The sequence below is a fragment of the Glossina fuscipes genome, unplaced genomic scaffold (assembly GCF_014805625.2).
Source record: "Glossina fuscipes isolate IAEA_lab_2018 unplaced genomic scaffold, Yale_Gfus_2 2, whole genome shotgun sequence".
Taxonomy (NCBI): domain Eukaryota; kingdom Metazoa; phylum Arthropoda; class Insecta; order Diptera; family Glossinidae; genus Glossina; species Glossina fuscipes.
Window position 1 is genome coordinate 35,418,748 of NW_023998416.1, and position 16,495 is coordinate 35,435,242.

General features: G+C 33.4%; 3 protein-coding genes across 6 annotated transcripts; 1 reads left to right on the plus strand and 2 right to left on the minus strand.

The window, feature by feature from the left end:
• Positions 1–26: 26 nt before the first annotated feature.
• Positions 27–908, minus strand: LOC119633394 (60S ribosomal protein L24). Its single transcript, XM_038026935.1, has 3 exons — positions 803–908; positions 555–630; positions 27–493 (listed from the first exon to the last, which is right to left on the minus strand). The coding sequence occupies exons 1-3, from the start codon at positions 805–807 to the stop codon at positions 104–106; spliced, it is 471 nt and encodes a 156-aa protein (XP_037882863.1). The 5' UTR covers positions 808–908; the 3' UTR covers positions 27–103.
• A 777-nt stretch (positions 909–1,685) lies between these two features.
• Positions 1,686–4,142, plus strand: LOC119633115 (protein CNPPD1). Its single transcript, XM_038026367.1, has 4 exons — positions 1,686–1,908; positions 1,963–2,262; positions 2,391–2,513; positions 2,880–4,142. Exons 1-4 carry the CDS (start codon positions 1,858–1,860, stop codon positions 3,723–3,725), a joined length of 1,320 nt encoding a protein of 439 aa, XP_037882295.1. The 5' UTR covers positions 1,686–1,857; the 3' UTR covers positions 3,726–4,142.
• Positions 4,143–5,268: 1,126 nt separating this feature from the next.
• On the minus strand, positions 5,269–12,732 carry LOC119633116 (transmembrane protein 65). Of its 4 annotated transcripts, none has more exons than XM_038026369.1 (7): positions 12,154–12,732; positions 9,609–9,734; positions 9,258–9,299; positions 7,983–8,050; positions 7,713–7,916; positions 7,453–7,645; positions 5,269–6,361 (listed from the first exon to the last, which is right to left on the minus strand). In XM_038026369.1, exons 1-6 carry the CDS (start codon positions 12,431–12,433, stop codon positions 7,505–7,507), a joined length of 861 nt encoding a protein of 286 aa, XP_037882297.1. In that variant the 5' UTR covers positions 12,434–12,732; the 3' UTR covers positions 5,269–6,361; positions 7,453–7,504. The 4 variants fall into 4 exon arrangements, with proteins under 4 accessions (XP_037882297.1, XP_037882296.1, XP_037882298.1 ...); XM_038026368.1 differs by having other exon boundaries at positions 6,291–6,442; XM_038026370.1 differs by lacking the exon at positions 9,609–9,734 and having other exon boundaries at positions 6,291–6,442.
• Between the last annotated feature and the right edge of the window lie 3,763 nt (positions 12,733–16,495).

A 16,495-nucleotide genomic window follows, 5' to 3' on the forward strand; every position in this document is an offset into this window, starting at 1 on the left:
TAAAAATAAATGTTGGGAAAACTGAATACGTAAAGCGTGCTTATATTAGAATTATAAGCTTTATTACTATTACTATTTTTATATATATTACTATTCTTCCCCCTTATCGCTTGCCGCCTATGCGAGGTGCTGCCTTCTGAGTTACTTTGGCAGCCTTTTGTTTGGGTGGAGCCTTTTGCTTAGGCTGTGCAGGCTGCGTAGCCTTCTTGGCAGCCTTGGCTGCACGTTTTTGCTCCTTGGCAGCTTTAATAGCTTGTTCACGTTGAGCTCGGCGCACTTCAGGCTTCATATTACGTTTAGCCATGATCTCAGCTAATGAAGCGCCAACAATAGCTCGTTGAAATTTTTGTGTTCGACGCGTACGTTTTTTCGTCGCTTCCTCTTCAACACCTTTACGATGTTTGCGACGATACAACACCGTCCACGTCACCTTGCGGGGATTTCGCTTCATTAAGTAAGATCGCTCGCATTTTTTATCCAGAAAAGTAAAAGTCTGCAATTTGAAGCACAAAAGATTTCCTTCGCTTTCTATTTAAATTTGAAAAAGCACTCACTTTCCCATCAATTTTGACCATAGTTTTGCCATGGCCGGGATATATTTTGTACCCGCTAAACGAACACAAACCAATTCTTTACAAAGAAAGAAAAAAAAAACATTCTTCATTAGTTTACTTTCATGTTAAAAAATTTTTTAACTGTTATCATATTTTGATTGCAGGCCATATTAATTTTTCCAATTTAAAAAGCGATGTTTCTAATATTTAAAGATTTTTTTTCGTCAATTTTTAATAATAACACGTACTTCATCTTGCAGCTGTTGTTGATAGAAAGAAAAGGAAGTAGAAAGATTTTTGACAAATGTCACTTTTACGGAGGAGATCTCTACGAGGCGAATGTAATACTAATTTCCATATTACTGTTATCGATTTTCGTTTTTACTTGGAAATTTGTTAGCAGCACTGACATTGTTATCGTGAAATTTTGTTTGTGGTGGTTGCTTTCCATTTATAGTTGTTTTTTTCTTATAAATACAACTCGGAATATTCAAATTAACGCAAAACCTAAGTTATTTAGAAATCGCTGATTTGCACGCTAGAAGAGACTCATATAAAAGCGTAAAGCTAAAAATACGAAATGCATCTTGTCTAAAGCCACTGCAAGCCTTTTAAAAAATTTGTATTTTTGTAAAAAATAGAATAGATAGAATAGAAGTTCCTTATTATTCGACGTACCTCATAGGCCGATTTTGTTGATGTTACACTTGGCTCTCTAAGACAAAACAGTAATATTGTAAAAGAACGTGGCCACGTAGTGGTAGATGGTATTTCTTACCCACTTTGTTACAATCGACTAAACATTTCATTTAGTACGAGGATGTCAAAAATGAGAGCGGAAACAATGTTTTTGATCATTTTATCTATTTTATAGTATTATATTTGTATATGCAGCAGTTTTGGGACGTTTTTCACGTACATATGGAGGTCAAAACGCGTTTTTCTTTTTAGGCGTAATTTAGGAGTTGAAACATACGGAAATTTTGCAGTTTCTGCTATTCACTCCGATTAAGAATACTTACGTATATCTTACATGGTTTTTTAGGTATATTTTTATTTATATCAGCATTTGTCAAAAAAATATATAGACTTAAAGTCAGTAAAGCTGGCAGCCCCATCTTCTTCTTTTTCTCCTCTGACATTTTGTTTTGCTTGTGGAAGGATTTGTGCAGGTTTAAATAAAGAACAATTAAAATAAAAACATTTAAGTAGGCGACATTTTTCAGTTTTTTACTATCCAATTTAAATTATACAGCATAATTTTTAAGAGAGCGTCAATTTCATATTTACAATACAATAAGACATGATGCAAGAATGCGTCGCAAATCCCGCAAAAACAACATCTAAAAAAAAGGTAGTACTACCATTCAAATTGGAAGAAACGAAGGAAACAGAATTTTGATTTTAGGTTATGCATCATGACGATTTTATGAAACGCGTACGAAAATCTCTATATTTTGGTTATGATTTATATGACGAAGATGCTTTAGAAATATCTAAACCACTTGCTGAATACGCCAGCGAGCTCTTTTCGAACTCGCACCGAGGTCACACTTTAAATCGTTTAAGTTATGTAGACGCCTCAAGCGTGCAACAAGCTACACCAGCGGCGTTAATTATGGCCTTAATTTATTTGGACCGTTTGAACGTAACAGATCCGAGTTACGTCAGACGTATTACTCCTCATGAGCTGTTTATTGTCTCTATGGTAAACGATATTTATTTTCCCAGTTAATTTTATTGTTGTTTTGCGCTTATGAGAGTTACTTAAAAACTTTTTTCAAACCAACAGTCGAAAAAAAGAAAAAATGAAGGAAAGACCTTTGTTTCTTTCAGATGATTTCAACGAAATTCTATATTGGTCATGATGAAGAAATCTATTTATCTGATTGGGCTGATGACGGCAATATCTCTGAGAATCATCTAAAACAATTGGAATTGGAATTTTTATGTGCCATTGTAAGTTTTGATATGATAAGTAATTTAGGACAAAGGAATTGCAGTCGCGATTTCGACTGCAATTTCTGCTTGCGATAGATCTGGTCTAATGATTATCGCGAGATAAGTGAGAATTTGGTTTGGGATAGAAAAAGGCAGTAACTTTCTCATTTATAGTGGGGTTAACTAGAAGAAAAAGTGTAAAAGAAATTGAAAAAAATGCATTTAAAGCAGTTTAATAAAAAGTTTTAAGAAGCCAAGATTTTCCGCCCAAAGACACCGAAGATACTTTAGGATGAGCTTTTTTATAGCTTCTACTTTTAAAATTTTTAGCTAAAAGATTTAAATTTTTTTATATATTGCTGATTAAATATGGACATTTCAAAGGATTGGAATATCTACATATCGAATGAACAATTTTTTGACAAATTAACTAAGGTGGAGAAAACGTTGGCTCGTAGAGAAGGCTTACGTCGTGGTTGGTTAACTTATTCGGAATTAATGCAAATGTTACCGTCGTTTACATTGGCAAAATTCTTGCTTAATAATGTGACGATTATGGCAGTAAGTTACGCTGCTAGTGTTATGACTATAGCGGGGGCATTTTTCTTGGCCAGTCAGATACCCGGGACATCATTGCATCGTAAGCCGAACGTGTTCAATGACGCTACGATTGCCAATAGCAATCTAAAAAACACCGAAATGGAAAATACCAATGCTAAAATGAATTCATCTGTTTCTATAATGAATCCTATGGGAAACCAGATTAATCATACTAACCAATTGAGTCTTCGCATTGCAAATGAATTTGCCACTTTAGAACGACAATATCGTGACGAAAGTGTACATGAATCTCTACAAAAAAAGCAGCGAGAAATCGCCACCGAATCACATTTACCGTTACCCCAACAACTGCTTTTGATCGAACTGAACATGAATGAAAGATGTGGCAAACATGGCAAGAGTCAACAACAGCAAGATCACTGGTTTGCGCATAAGGAAGAATACAGTGATTATTGTAAATTTTTCATGAATCAACTGCCAGTTGACGGAACTCGACAATCAATAAAGAAAAATGATGATAAAACGAATTTTGACGGTTACAAATTTCAAACATTAAACAAAAAACGTAATAATTCCTCGAGTGTGTCCTTATTGTGGCATTTTTTCGCGAACACCATACAGCAAGGTACCTTAATGCGTCTACCCCTTTTGTGGTTAAAGTTTATGTAAAACAGAAAACATTTTTCTTTTTGAAATTTTATCTCTGTAAAAGATTTTTAAATTACATTATTACATTAATTTTAAAACTAACAAAAATAAACCTGATCTTTTTTACACATGTACACATACCCTTAAGAACAAGCAAGGATATACATTTGCCTCAATAAATGCTAAACTTTATTTAATAGCAAGAAAAAAATTCTCCCGACTTGAGGATGCTTTGTATTATTAAAGTTGTTTCCCACATAACGCCGAAAATCTAGAATTCATTTGTAATAGAATGTTTTAAAGCCCAACATTATCAATTGGATTAAATATTGATCGAGTTTTTTAATGCACAAAATTTTTGTACAGTAGCACAACCTTCACATTAAAACTTGGATTCGATTTTGTTAACTTTTTTATTCTCATTACCAAAGAAGGAGGGTATGCTCCTGTATCTTTTGCAAGATACAGGAGCAAACATTAGAGATCTCACATAGTATATACATTCTTGCTCAGCGTCAAATTCTAAGCATATCCGTCTGTCCGTCTGTGTAATGTCTATTGTACATATTCTTCTGAAAATTCTTGCACTCAGGTTATTATTGAGAATGGGCCAATTCGGTCGAAGGACGCGCGTGGTAAACATCCTCCCGTTAGTGAAAACGAAGATATCGCCTACAAATAAACTTTTCCGCGAACACGCAAACAACGCTCACAGGCCTCTACGACAAAAACCTCTCTTTTGAAAACTGCGCCCACTCCATAACAAACATAATATAGGACATGTTCTTTTACTTTTTTTGTCTTTGCTATTGATGGGTATAAAAGATTCGGTCTCGACCGAATTTAATTTTCCTAATTGCTTTTTTTTTTAATGTAGGCAATCTTTTACAAGCAGGTAGGGAGTGCATCCTAATTTGCTTGCAAACTGATATCTAAAGTTGCATCTTTTGAACTCAACAGGGTTCAGTAATGCTGATCTACACTTTAAATATTTACAAAGTTTTGCAGGTGTTTTGGCACAAGTTTTATTCAAACGCAAACACACATTTTAAAGTTGATGGTAAGGAGGCCAAGAAGGGGTTCCTCATAACCATATTTTTGTTGCACATTTTGTGCAATATTTTGTTTTTCGGCCGATCTGCGCAACCTGATCTTTTGCCTCTATTTGCATTGAAGGTCTTTACATCGTTGTTTATGGAATTTTTTCTTTTGTCGTTCGCTAGCGCTTATTACCCCAAACACAATGACATCAGAAATTTTTGAGATTTAACTTATTTGCCTTTTAATCAAAGTCTACACAAATCTGCTTGATATATACATTTTGCTATATATATTTTTATTTGATTTTTCGATTAATTTCGTTTCACTTTATTAGTAAGCTAAACACATATTTATTCTACAATATTATGACATAAATTTAAAGAAAAATAAAGCTCTTTTAATTTACACATAATTAATTTCAATTTTGTTAATACTGGTCTACGTTTTTTTTTTAAAGTTTTACAGATTATCTTTTGAGTTTTGGTACAAATTTTGTTTAAACACACATACACATATATACTATTATATTAAAAATTAAAACGGATGGGGGGAGGTAAAGACATTTCACCAGTGAATTCGTCTACTCTACGATAAGGTACGGGTACAAATTCGGACAAGGTACTTGAGTGGTACGACATGAGCTATTTTGAAAAATTTGATGTTAATTCTTTCCATATATTCATACAAGTGCTCATGAGCTGTCGTTGCGTGTAATGCGATTTGCACATTGATGAATAAGCAAATTTGACCAATGGGAATTTATTTATTTTTTTTATAAACGAATTTTGGATGCTGATCTTTGGCTGGAGTCAGTTTCTTTTTCTTCTGTGAGTCAGTAAATCAACAACAGATGACTCGCTGAGTTGAGTAAAGTAAACTTGACAACCGAACATAAACTGAATGGAGTGCCAATAGGAAACGAAGAATATTTCTTTTTCTTTAACGCCTAAAGAATTGAGTTTTCACAGATAGCACGTGCTCATTTTCCAGAAGTCACATCTCTATTCCAATTTGCAATTTTATAAGGATGTGAAATCAATCGATATCAACGAAATTTAATGACTTTTTTTATGAACTATCAACATAATAAAAAAGTTAGGAGGGTACACAAAATGCACTAACCTACTCAAGCGGGTCAGGGGGATTTCGGTTATTTTATATAATCCTACTTTGCTTATAATATGCGGAACGCTTGATGCTTTTTAAATAGTCATAAAATTTCCATCAAAATATTTTTTTTATATTAATTTCTTGAGATAATTTTGATTGTTAGAGTTGTTCTAATGAACTCGTTAGTGTTGTATTTATTCTAGGATATATCAGATTAAATTAAATTTTGCCGCTTTCACTTTAAATTCAGCTTAAAGATAATTTTATTAAAAACTTCTTCTTCGATTATGTTAAATATCGCGCGATATAGTTTCGGTCTTAATAGAAAAAATGAAGTGACCTTAATAGTAGTAATTCAACCTTAGCACATGTAGATTAGACTTATGGTTTGCCTCCAGAATAAACCACTGAGAACAAGTCCTTACAATTCAATAGTTTTTTTTTTCTCTTGAACAAAGAAGAGGTACTTGCGTGTTGGGCAGTCGGTAAGGTTTGAAAAAGTGTTTCTAAAATGTTTTGAATAAAATAATCCAACGTATAGTAAAGAATATTTTTCTGTTCCTTTTTATTTTTACGCTTTGGAGAAACTGCAATAAAAAATGTGTATGAATGAAATGAAAGTTATGAAGACATTTACTTGAAAAGCAAATAAAGTCGTATTCGATTTGGACCCAAGCTTTTGGTATTCACAACTATGTTTTTGTGCCTATATATGTATGTGTACAATACCTAATTACAGGAGAGGGCGAAGACGTGTTCTCTCCAATTACAATTTTAATTCAAATTTTTTTGTATTTTCCAACTGTTCTACAATAATATCACAAAAGAATGGAAATATTTATATTCTCCGCTTTGTTTATATGTGGTCTTTTTGGCAGTTACGAGCGAACACTTAATAAAAACAAATTTAAGAACAAACCTCGCTGTAACAAATAAAACCACTATAGTGGGCGGTGATTCAACATTAAATACCCTACACCACTTAGCTTAATGTAGCTATTCAGGTTACGATTTTTTAATATAAGGTGGGAAATCTGGGACGTGGTCGAAAACGTGGTCCGATTCAAATCACTTCCAGGAGCTTTTGCTCTTGTATATAAGTAAGTCGGTGTACTAAAGTTTATCAAAACATTTCAAACATGTCAACCTGTAACTAAGACATAAGGAAGGACAGACGGGCAGGGAGGCTTATATCGATACAGAGTGTGATTCTGAATCGGCGGCTCCTTCTCATGTCTTTCAGGGTGTTATCCTCATATACATTCTCATAAAATTAATATATAGCTGTGTGCCGCGAGTGGTGCACGGTAAAAAAATTTGCAAATTTTGAACTTTAAGCAATATTTTGAAACTATAATTCAGGATTTAGCTGATTTGATTTATGATGGGAATCAATAATTTAAAATTTGAAAATTTCTAGACTGTAATCGTGATTGGAGTATACACTCAACATTTTTACTCAATACAAAAAATTTAGATAAATCTTTACACTAATGACTATAATTGCTCAAGCTCCTTTGCGAAGTAATTTCACATGATGATCACTTTATGCGAATTGATACAAATAATTAAGTTATGCATATTCCAAAACAGTTACCTTAAAGTAATTAGAATACAATTCCTAAAAGTCTTCCAAATGCAGAAAACGTTCATTTGGTCTTTAGATTTTGTTGTTCCTTATTTTCATTTTGATTTTTGTTCTTATCCTCGTCTTTATCGTCCTTATTTTCCATAAATAATAAGGGACACATCCCAATTAAACAACCAACTGTAATGCCCAAAATGCGACCCTAAATTTCAAATCGCCACATTACTATTTTGTTTTAAGAAAGGTATAAATTTCTTTGATAAGCGTACAAAATTTGCTGATCTGCGACTAGATTTCATTTCCATTTGAACGGGTGTTAGATCAGGCGGACGTAAGCCTAACAGCTCGCAACCTCTTTCAACGTAATGCGCCGAACCAATGCCCAAAACGTCACTGATCGTATTGCCGAAACCAGCGGCAGCCATCGTCGATATACACATAAATGTTCCAAAAATATGCTCGATGTAATCGCCCTGAGGAGGTAATGCAAAGCAATAATGGGTGAATTGTAAAAAAAAAATAAATAGTTTTTCACTTACCGCCACAATCATAGTAAAGTTATCCAGAAAACCAAAACCAACGAATGGCACCGCATTTACAAAGAAAACTTCAAGATATTAACATAACAAAAACAGTATATAAAAATATTGAGTCAAAAATATCTGCAAATATATAGTATAATGGAGTATTTCGTTCTAAACGAAGCGAAAGGATCTTAGTAAAGAAAAACTACGAAAACGAAAATTCAAATATCGCGCGCCCGTCATCCACAACTCGTCTTTCACGAAATTAAAAATTTAATTAGCTAAAAAGATTTAAAGCGGAGTTAAAGACCTTTTGTTTTCTTTTTGAGTTGCTTCACATTGCAGCCTTGTTTTGTAATAATAAAATCGATATTGGAGGATTTTATCGTGACGATTCTCGCGGAATATTAAAATTGAAGCACGAGTCAACAAAAACTAGGAGACGCATTGCTTTCTCCCATATACTTGTAGATTATGGAATTTTTGAGTAATGCGCGAAAAACCATTTTTATTCCTGTTGAAAAAGAGAGGTACCACCAGTTTACGTAGTATTGTAGGCATGCCATTCGATCAATTTGGCCCATTCGTCAATATCAACACAAGTGCAAAAACTTCCAATGCTTCTGTCAAATTTGAAGTCGATAACTTTATTTTTGCGACCAGGAGAATGTTCACAGACATTACACAGACGGACAGACTGACACGCTCAGATCGATTTTCAAGAATCAAGATCAAGAATATATATACTTTGTAGAGTTTTTGACGCTGCCTTCTGGGCGTTGCAAGCATTTTGACAAAATGAATATACCCTTCATCCTTCGGTGATGGGTACAAAAACTATGTTAATTCGACTAACTTTTATTTAAGTTTAAGAAAATTTTTGCAAACAATTAATTGATTAACTAATAATCGCGGGAGTTGTGATCATCAAATCATTTTCTTTTTAATGTGTAATCCAGCAAAGCACGAAAAGTCTTCTGCTACAAATACTAATTCTGAAAACTAAGTACTACATCACTCAATAACTCTCCGGTCGGACACATATATGGTAACACAGTTGACAGACTCTGGATATTTCTGAATACTACTAACCTTCAAACCACGCGTATCATGTACTGATTGAAAATTGGGACAATCTAGAAATCACGTCGGCCTATTAATAGTGTTGCCTTACATGTTCCACATAGGACACTTTGTGTTACGTAGTCGTATTGAATCTCTCTTATTGATATGTAGATATTCTATAAATGATTGAAAAACAAAATTTTACTGATATTTCTTTAGACTTACTTTTCCATAAATCAGACTGCGTAGGATTAGCAGCTTTCTCCGCTGAAGTCAAAGTATACAATTTCAAGAAAAAAAAAAGAAGTTTTAAAAGAGTTTTCCATTGTGCTTCGAAGGTCTATTTGAAAATTTTTAAAATACTTATGAGAATGTTATTTTAGAATAAAATAAATTTGAAAGCAAAGTTAAGTAAATTCGTAAAAGCAAGTTGGCTTTCAAATGTCTATAAAATCATGGCGGAATAGCAACTTATGGCATAATGGGCATAATTCATGGTTAATTTGTGAAAAAGTTTTTTTCTTTATTTTCTCAACGTTAATCGTTTGAATGTAATATATAGTATAAGTTTTTTACCCGCTTTGCGTTTTAACCAGTCATCTGGAAAGGCACAATATGAACCAGTGGGATCTACTTCCCCCAGCGTAGGTACATTTGATAAGCGTCCAAATTTTGTACGCCATTGTGTAGCTGCTAACTTGCCTGCGGTGATGATGGCGATATTGAAGTGTCGTTCAGAGAAAACAGAAATTGTGGATGTTTTATAGGCAAAGAGTGACGTGGATGATCAAGCAAGTGTCGATAGAGTTAAACATGAAGAAAAGAAGTATTTGAAAGAAGTAACATAAACAATAATTAGGTAGATGCGTATAGAGGAACAGAGAGCTATAGTTAGAAGTACACTATAAACAGTTACATAAACAAAATATTAAAACCAGTGAAATAATAATGTTTACAAATTGTTGGTGTTAAAAGGAAATCATTGCAGATAATTCGTCCATATGGAGCGATTTCACTAACATATTAAGAATCTTTTAATCAAAAAGTTGAATGAAGGAATTTTGCCGCTCTTCTTGCATACATGTAGACATCAGAGATAAAAAGAGTTTCGCATATAGGCCCTTAGTCAACGTGATAATTGGAGAACTATGTTAACTATGTTTGAACGTCTGCTGATATTGATTAAGAAAATTAAAACTTATCGTATACATTCGTAACATTTGAAATCCGATCATGAAGCCCGCTGCTTGAGTAGGCAGTACAATCTGCCCAATGCAGAGCCATAAAGCAAGACTCTGACTTGCCTGGAAACGGGAATGAGTCATGACATTTAGGCAACCATTAATTTGGTTTGTTTGTTTGGCAGTTTTGTTTTTGTAAAACAAGGAAAAAAATTTGTAGCGTAGCGTCGCTAAAGCAACTGCAACTTGTTAACTAACAGTCGAAACCTCAGGAAATTTTCAGGCAGTTTGAAGATTGATGCTACCTAGTAATCTAACACTCTTAATCCAGATAACCCACTATTCAATCCAGATTCCTCCTTTTGCTGATTTGAGTTTAAGTGTAAAAAAAAAAAAAAAAAAAAAAAAAGCGGGTTCAACCAAATTACAAATGAAAATAGCAACATTGACTGAATAAGGCAAATTACGTAACTTTTTTTTAATATTTTCTCATCGAATTGTTGTTTGAATGTATATATCTAAATTTTCCTAAGAAATTTCATATTGCGGATATAACATTGTGCGACTAAAATACTAGGAAGTGGCCAGTGTATTCCCAAAGAATACTTTCGGGACGTTTTGCATTTGAATTCTGAAAGTTTTTAGACATTATTGTTCTGAATTTTTTTTTCTTTTTATACGTTTTTCATGCAGCGGCATTCAAATTTCCTGCATTCTTTTTAGTGTAGTGTTTTCTACCGAAACGAGCCGAAGTTATTTATATAAGTTAATTTAAACGGTATTTCAAAAAAAAAAATTTCTTTTGGTCGAAAATTGAAGTTTTTTCATTGAAAGAATTTGAAATGTTTACAAGGTTTCTACGTATCTCGCTCCCTAGCGATGGGCGCGTACATTAATTTATTTTTTTTCTTCGTTAGATTCAAGTTTGCACGAACTACTTCATTTTTTATTTTTCAAATTAAAGAACACACAAATAAATCCAATTAATTTATATCTTAGCTGTAAGTTTAAATTAACACAAATAAATGAGCTTAAGTATTGTGTTTTTCAAAGGAGTTATGAAAGTATAGGATGGAAAGAAGACCAATAGTATTGGTGTAAAGTTGTGCATTATTTCATAACAATTAATAAAATGGAAACAACATAAGGCCGCTATCTATAATACACACATTATCTCTTGTTGTCGAATTGCGAATGTGTCGGCCAATTGTTTAAAATACCTCAAGTTTCTGACCTGCAATACCATATACGACTTTATTTCGCAAACCGATATTATTTAGTTATTACATTGTCAATGTGAATATTATTTCTCGAGTCCAGAGCACCTTAAATTGAAGCTGTCGCGAAAGAATTTTCAAGTTTTGCAACTTCAGTTTTTTTTTGCTATTTAAATGTATGTTTAAATGTAATTTCCTCGAATGTTTTTTTTTTTTAACTTTTCCTTCTTTTTTAATCTGGTAGAGCGATATTATCCTCTAATGGAAATACGAGTAGCCATGTGTGAATCTGATTCATATCTGAATGCGTAAAACATAAAAAGTCTTCCGAGTCAAACAAGGTTAAATTTTTCTTGGAATGTTGTCTGAAAATGTGTAGACTTTTTCCTTTTAATACGAAACAACTTATACAGACGTACTCTGAGTCATTCTTTTGGCATCGATCGACGTTTAACACCTATAAAAGCCATATAATTAAAGACGAAAGCACGCGGAAATTGCGTTGAAATTCTCTTAGCACCGATCAGTAATAATAAGCAGTATTTAAAGTATATTTCAACAAAATTGAAAATTGTGTCTAGCTTTAGATGGCATATTGAAATGAAAGGGCTCATATTAATGTAAACATTGTTTCTTGCAACCTTAATTAACCAATTTTTATTTTTTTAAAGACATACCTGAAAACTAATAATAGGAGGAAAATATTTATGTAAACGAAAGTACCTTCAAAGGTTTCCTTTTGCTTTTTTGCTTCATACTTTTTTAAAGCTAATTTTATGGCAGCCAATTCCGTTTCCTTGAGATTTGATATTAAATCTAACGCTCGGTCTTCACACAAAGGATAAATGCCCAGTGGCAATGCCGCCTCGCGACCAGCAGTAAATTTAGAATAATGCTTTTGCCCAAGATTGTTCGAAATAATAGTAGCAAAGCTGTATAACGACTTTGATCTCTTTGACAAACCTCTATTTATACATGTAAAAATTCGGAGTGTTCCAAACATTCTGATGTACTGATGGTTGTGTACACGGTTTGAATAATAAACGTCTTCTAAAAAGGGCTGTAAAAGCTTTACCACTTTACTTTATATATACCTTTTAACTTTTAAATTTTTTCAAGTTTCGTCATTGCATTCGCACACTTTTTTCTGTATATTCCCATATTTTATTTTTTCATGCTTTCTCTTTATGCAAAATAATCCAAATTTTTTCGCGAAACTAATATTTTGATGGTAATATACATATATACAACTCCTTTTCTCCTTCACCCCATTCAGTACAATTCACAAACTCGCACGCTCTTAAATATTAGAACGCAAAATTTCTGTAAATATCCTCTTTCCTATGCAGTCAAAGCACTGCCAGATAAGAGAGAGTATAATATTATTATGAAAACAAACATCACAAAGCATAAATCAGCTGATCACTGCCGAATTTTTTATTACAAATGCAAAAATATTCTAGCTCGCTTAATTGTAAGCAAATTTTAGCTCGTATGAGAGTAATTAAATGAGCGAGCCAGTTACTCTCATACGAGCCGAAATTTGTTTATAATTACCGAGTACTGTATCTTCAGTCCATTTATTTTTATTTTTTATTGCTTTTTTTGTTTTTTTATATTGCTTTATTGCTTTTAAAATTCACATATGGCAGCACGAAATTGATACGAATGTACACTGAACGAAGAATAAGGGAAGACTTTTTGATTATACGTTTCATAACGCAACAAATCAATTTAAAATGGTGTGAATATTGCTTTTTTTCTTAAAGAAGTTACATAGATTTTACACTAGCACATTATATAAAATAAATTAATAAAGTAGGCGCAGTTTAAATAACTAGGTGCCATATCTAACCCATATCCAACAGTTTTTCGAAATTTGAACAACCATTTGGAAAAGCATCTAACAAAGTATGGCCGGTAAATCGGTCTTGACCGAACCGTTTACCCCCCCAAAAAAAAGTAAAAGAATAAAATTCTTGTCCGCAGTTGGTTTCTTTTATTTTAAAATAACAGTTTTTGCCGTGGAGGCATATGGACATTGTAAGCATGTCCTTTGAAATGTTTAGGTGAAATCCAAATATTTTTGCAATTTCGCTGACGGGAGAATGTTTACCACAAATGTTACAGAGTTGCGCAAACGGACAGGTGGACAGACGAACAGGCGGATATGTTCAACTGCATTCAAGCTTTAAAACTGGCTAAGAGTTTGTATACGGGGTTTTTTGAAGCCTGCTTGTGCGTGTTATAAAGGTGTTAAAAAAATAATTAAATTTTGATACACTATACTACTGACTAGACGCAGTCAATTTTTTCCATTTTTGTACAGAAATGCTACAGCATAGAATGTGCGTTCAATTTTTTGTGCATTTAAAAACCAATTTTTCGTTCCTTTTGAAAAACAGAGGTGTTCTCAGTTTACGTGATGCTCTGGGTGTATACTTCGCCCGATTTCAGCCATCCCGATAAATCTCTACAGTAAAAAAAAGTAAACTTTGTAAATGGTCAAAAAGTTTTAGAACTTGAGAAACTTTTTTAACGAAATTTTCAAAGCCTTCTGTGCTTTCTGAGAGCCTTCTATGTGCAAAGAGTATCATTGAGAGAAAGTGTTCCGCGCAGTCACGTCAAGTACAACTATGTAATGGCGTCTGTTTGTGTACAAGAATTATCAGAAACTAGAAAGAAAATTAACAAATTTTCATTATTTTTCTGAGGGTTAAATTTCGTAAATGGCAAAAATAATCTTTTTGCAATATAATATCCGGAGCTTTGGACGCAATGCTGACATTTTGCATTTTTTTATAAATTTAAATGCAGTAAATTTTTTGTAGCGAAATTTTCTTATCTAATGAAAATGCATCGGATCTGAAAATCTCGAAATGCCGTCCTTATGTTGATGATGAAGTTGTCGTAGTCATAGTTATTTTAAAAACAACCAATCCAAGGCCTAATATTGTGAAATTGTCTGCCCTCTTTCCACCTAATGTTCCATTTCAGTACTACTTTAAAGACGAAATAGAAAGGCTTTGATTTTTTGGGTCGTTTTCATAACGTAGTCCTGGATGGTGATTGTAATTCAAGTTTTGGTGATTTGATTTCGAGTAACAGGGGAAACGCCCCTTCCATTGCAAAACTGTACTTTCTTTAGTTGTTCTAATAAACGTACAGCCACCTTTTTTGCATGCTGATTGGTGCGATCATCGGAAGTTCGTTGGATCTGATTTTTTCAAATTCTACTCAATTAATTTCTCAGCGGGAAATTACGAATGATGCTTGTTTAGGTAATAGCTGCCGTGTTTCCATCATTTTTGAAACTGACGAAAATTGATTCATAAAAATTAACGGCTTTATATCTCATAAGTTTTTACTGGACTGGTTATCTAATGTTAACTTAGATTCTGAAATTTCCTCAATTCGAAAAATATTTGAAACGGAAAATAGAAATGCTAAAACAAATTTGCAGACAACGAAACTTTTCTTCCAAAACCATGGTGAAAGGCTTCACTTTCTGCTATCTTCGCAAATTGCACGCTTCCAGACGAAAATTTTCAATATACGCGAATTCTACAAATTGAAAGTGGTAATTCAAAGGAGTTCAAAAAGAATGGAAAGTGGCGGTAAGGGAAGCAAAAAGGGAGCATTGCATTCTTTTAATTTAAGAATTGCGCACTAACGGCAACAAATGGCCCTTTTGCAAGTTCTTAAATGGTCATTGTCAAACTGGGAGAATTGGAAATGAAGCCAACAACAAGCTGCACCTAGATTTGTTTGTGGACTGGAAACTAGATTGCTGTTCCTTCCTTATAATTATCCGACGCAGGCATGCCACCTTCTTTTTAGATGAACTTATGACTATTTTGCGTAGAAAAATAATCTCCTGCTGCGGGATGTGATGGGATTAAATATGATATGATCAAAGTTCTCTCTGATCAAAATCTGTCTGCCGCGTTGAATGCCATATACAAATGTTGGATTAAAAACATAATTTCAAACGAATGGCGTCGTATACAATTATTCCGATTGTAAGGGTCGGGAAGAATCGTGATAAGTTGGTTAATTATAGATCCATCTTCCTCATTTCGGTTCTAATGAAGATTGCAAATTCCATCAATCTCGATCTAACATCGTCAATCTGGTTACTTACCTTCGTAAGGGGCTTTACTCAACAAAAGCACTCACAAAACATTTATCCGCTCAAAAATAGAATATTCCCTCTCCACCATTTGTAACCTTCCTAACCTACCAAGAGGGCTACCTGAGAGAGCTTTAGTTCCTACAGCTAAGAAAATTGTGAAAATCAAAAATTTTTATCAGATGAGGCAGGTGAAGTATCCAGCAGCTATATAAGTTTTTATTTAAGATTTTATTGTATATTTCTGAAGTTCGGTACAAGGTATATATAAAGTAAATTTTAATCTTTTTGTGTCAAAGCACAAAGAAGGATTTTCCACAGTGGGTCTTCGGGCTTCATGTCGGGAAAGACTTCAACACAACAATTTCATAATTTATGCTACTGATAACTAACTGGAACATTCAAAAATCTGGAAGAGCATTTTTCAATTAACACTGAACTTCTAGCCATCAGACAGGACATTTCAAGAGGTATCAAAAAATTGGTGCTTTTTTCTGACAGTAGACCGGTCCTGACCCTAATTAAAAAAAAAATATCCTTACAATATATATGGATTTGAAATCCATAACGTTAACTATTTATGATATAGATGTGGGTGGTCTGGTTTGGATTCCAGATCACCTTGATGGACAAATTCTCTCAATCAATTGTTCCCCCAAAAACGCTTTCCGTCTTTTCTTCCAAATTCATCATTTTCCGACTTTTAAACCTTTTCCCGATGCCAACTTTACCACATGGTTTTATACCGAAACTGGAATTTCAAATTTCTATGGTATGAATAAAACCTACATCAGTTTGTTTATTAGAAAAACACAGAAGATTCCAACTTACACCAGTTTGTTTATTAGAAAAACACATGGAATTTCAAATTAAGGTGGTCAACAGACTCATGTGCAATCACGCATATGACAAACTATATTTAAAGAAGGTTGA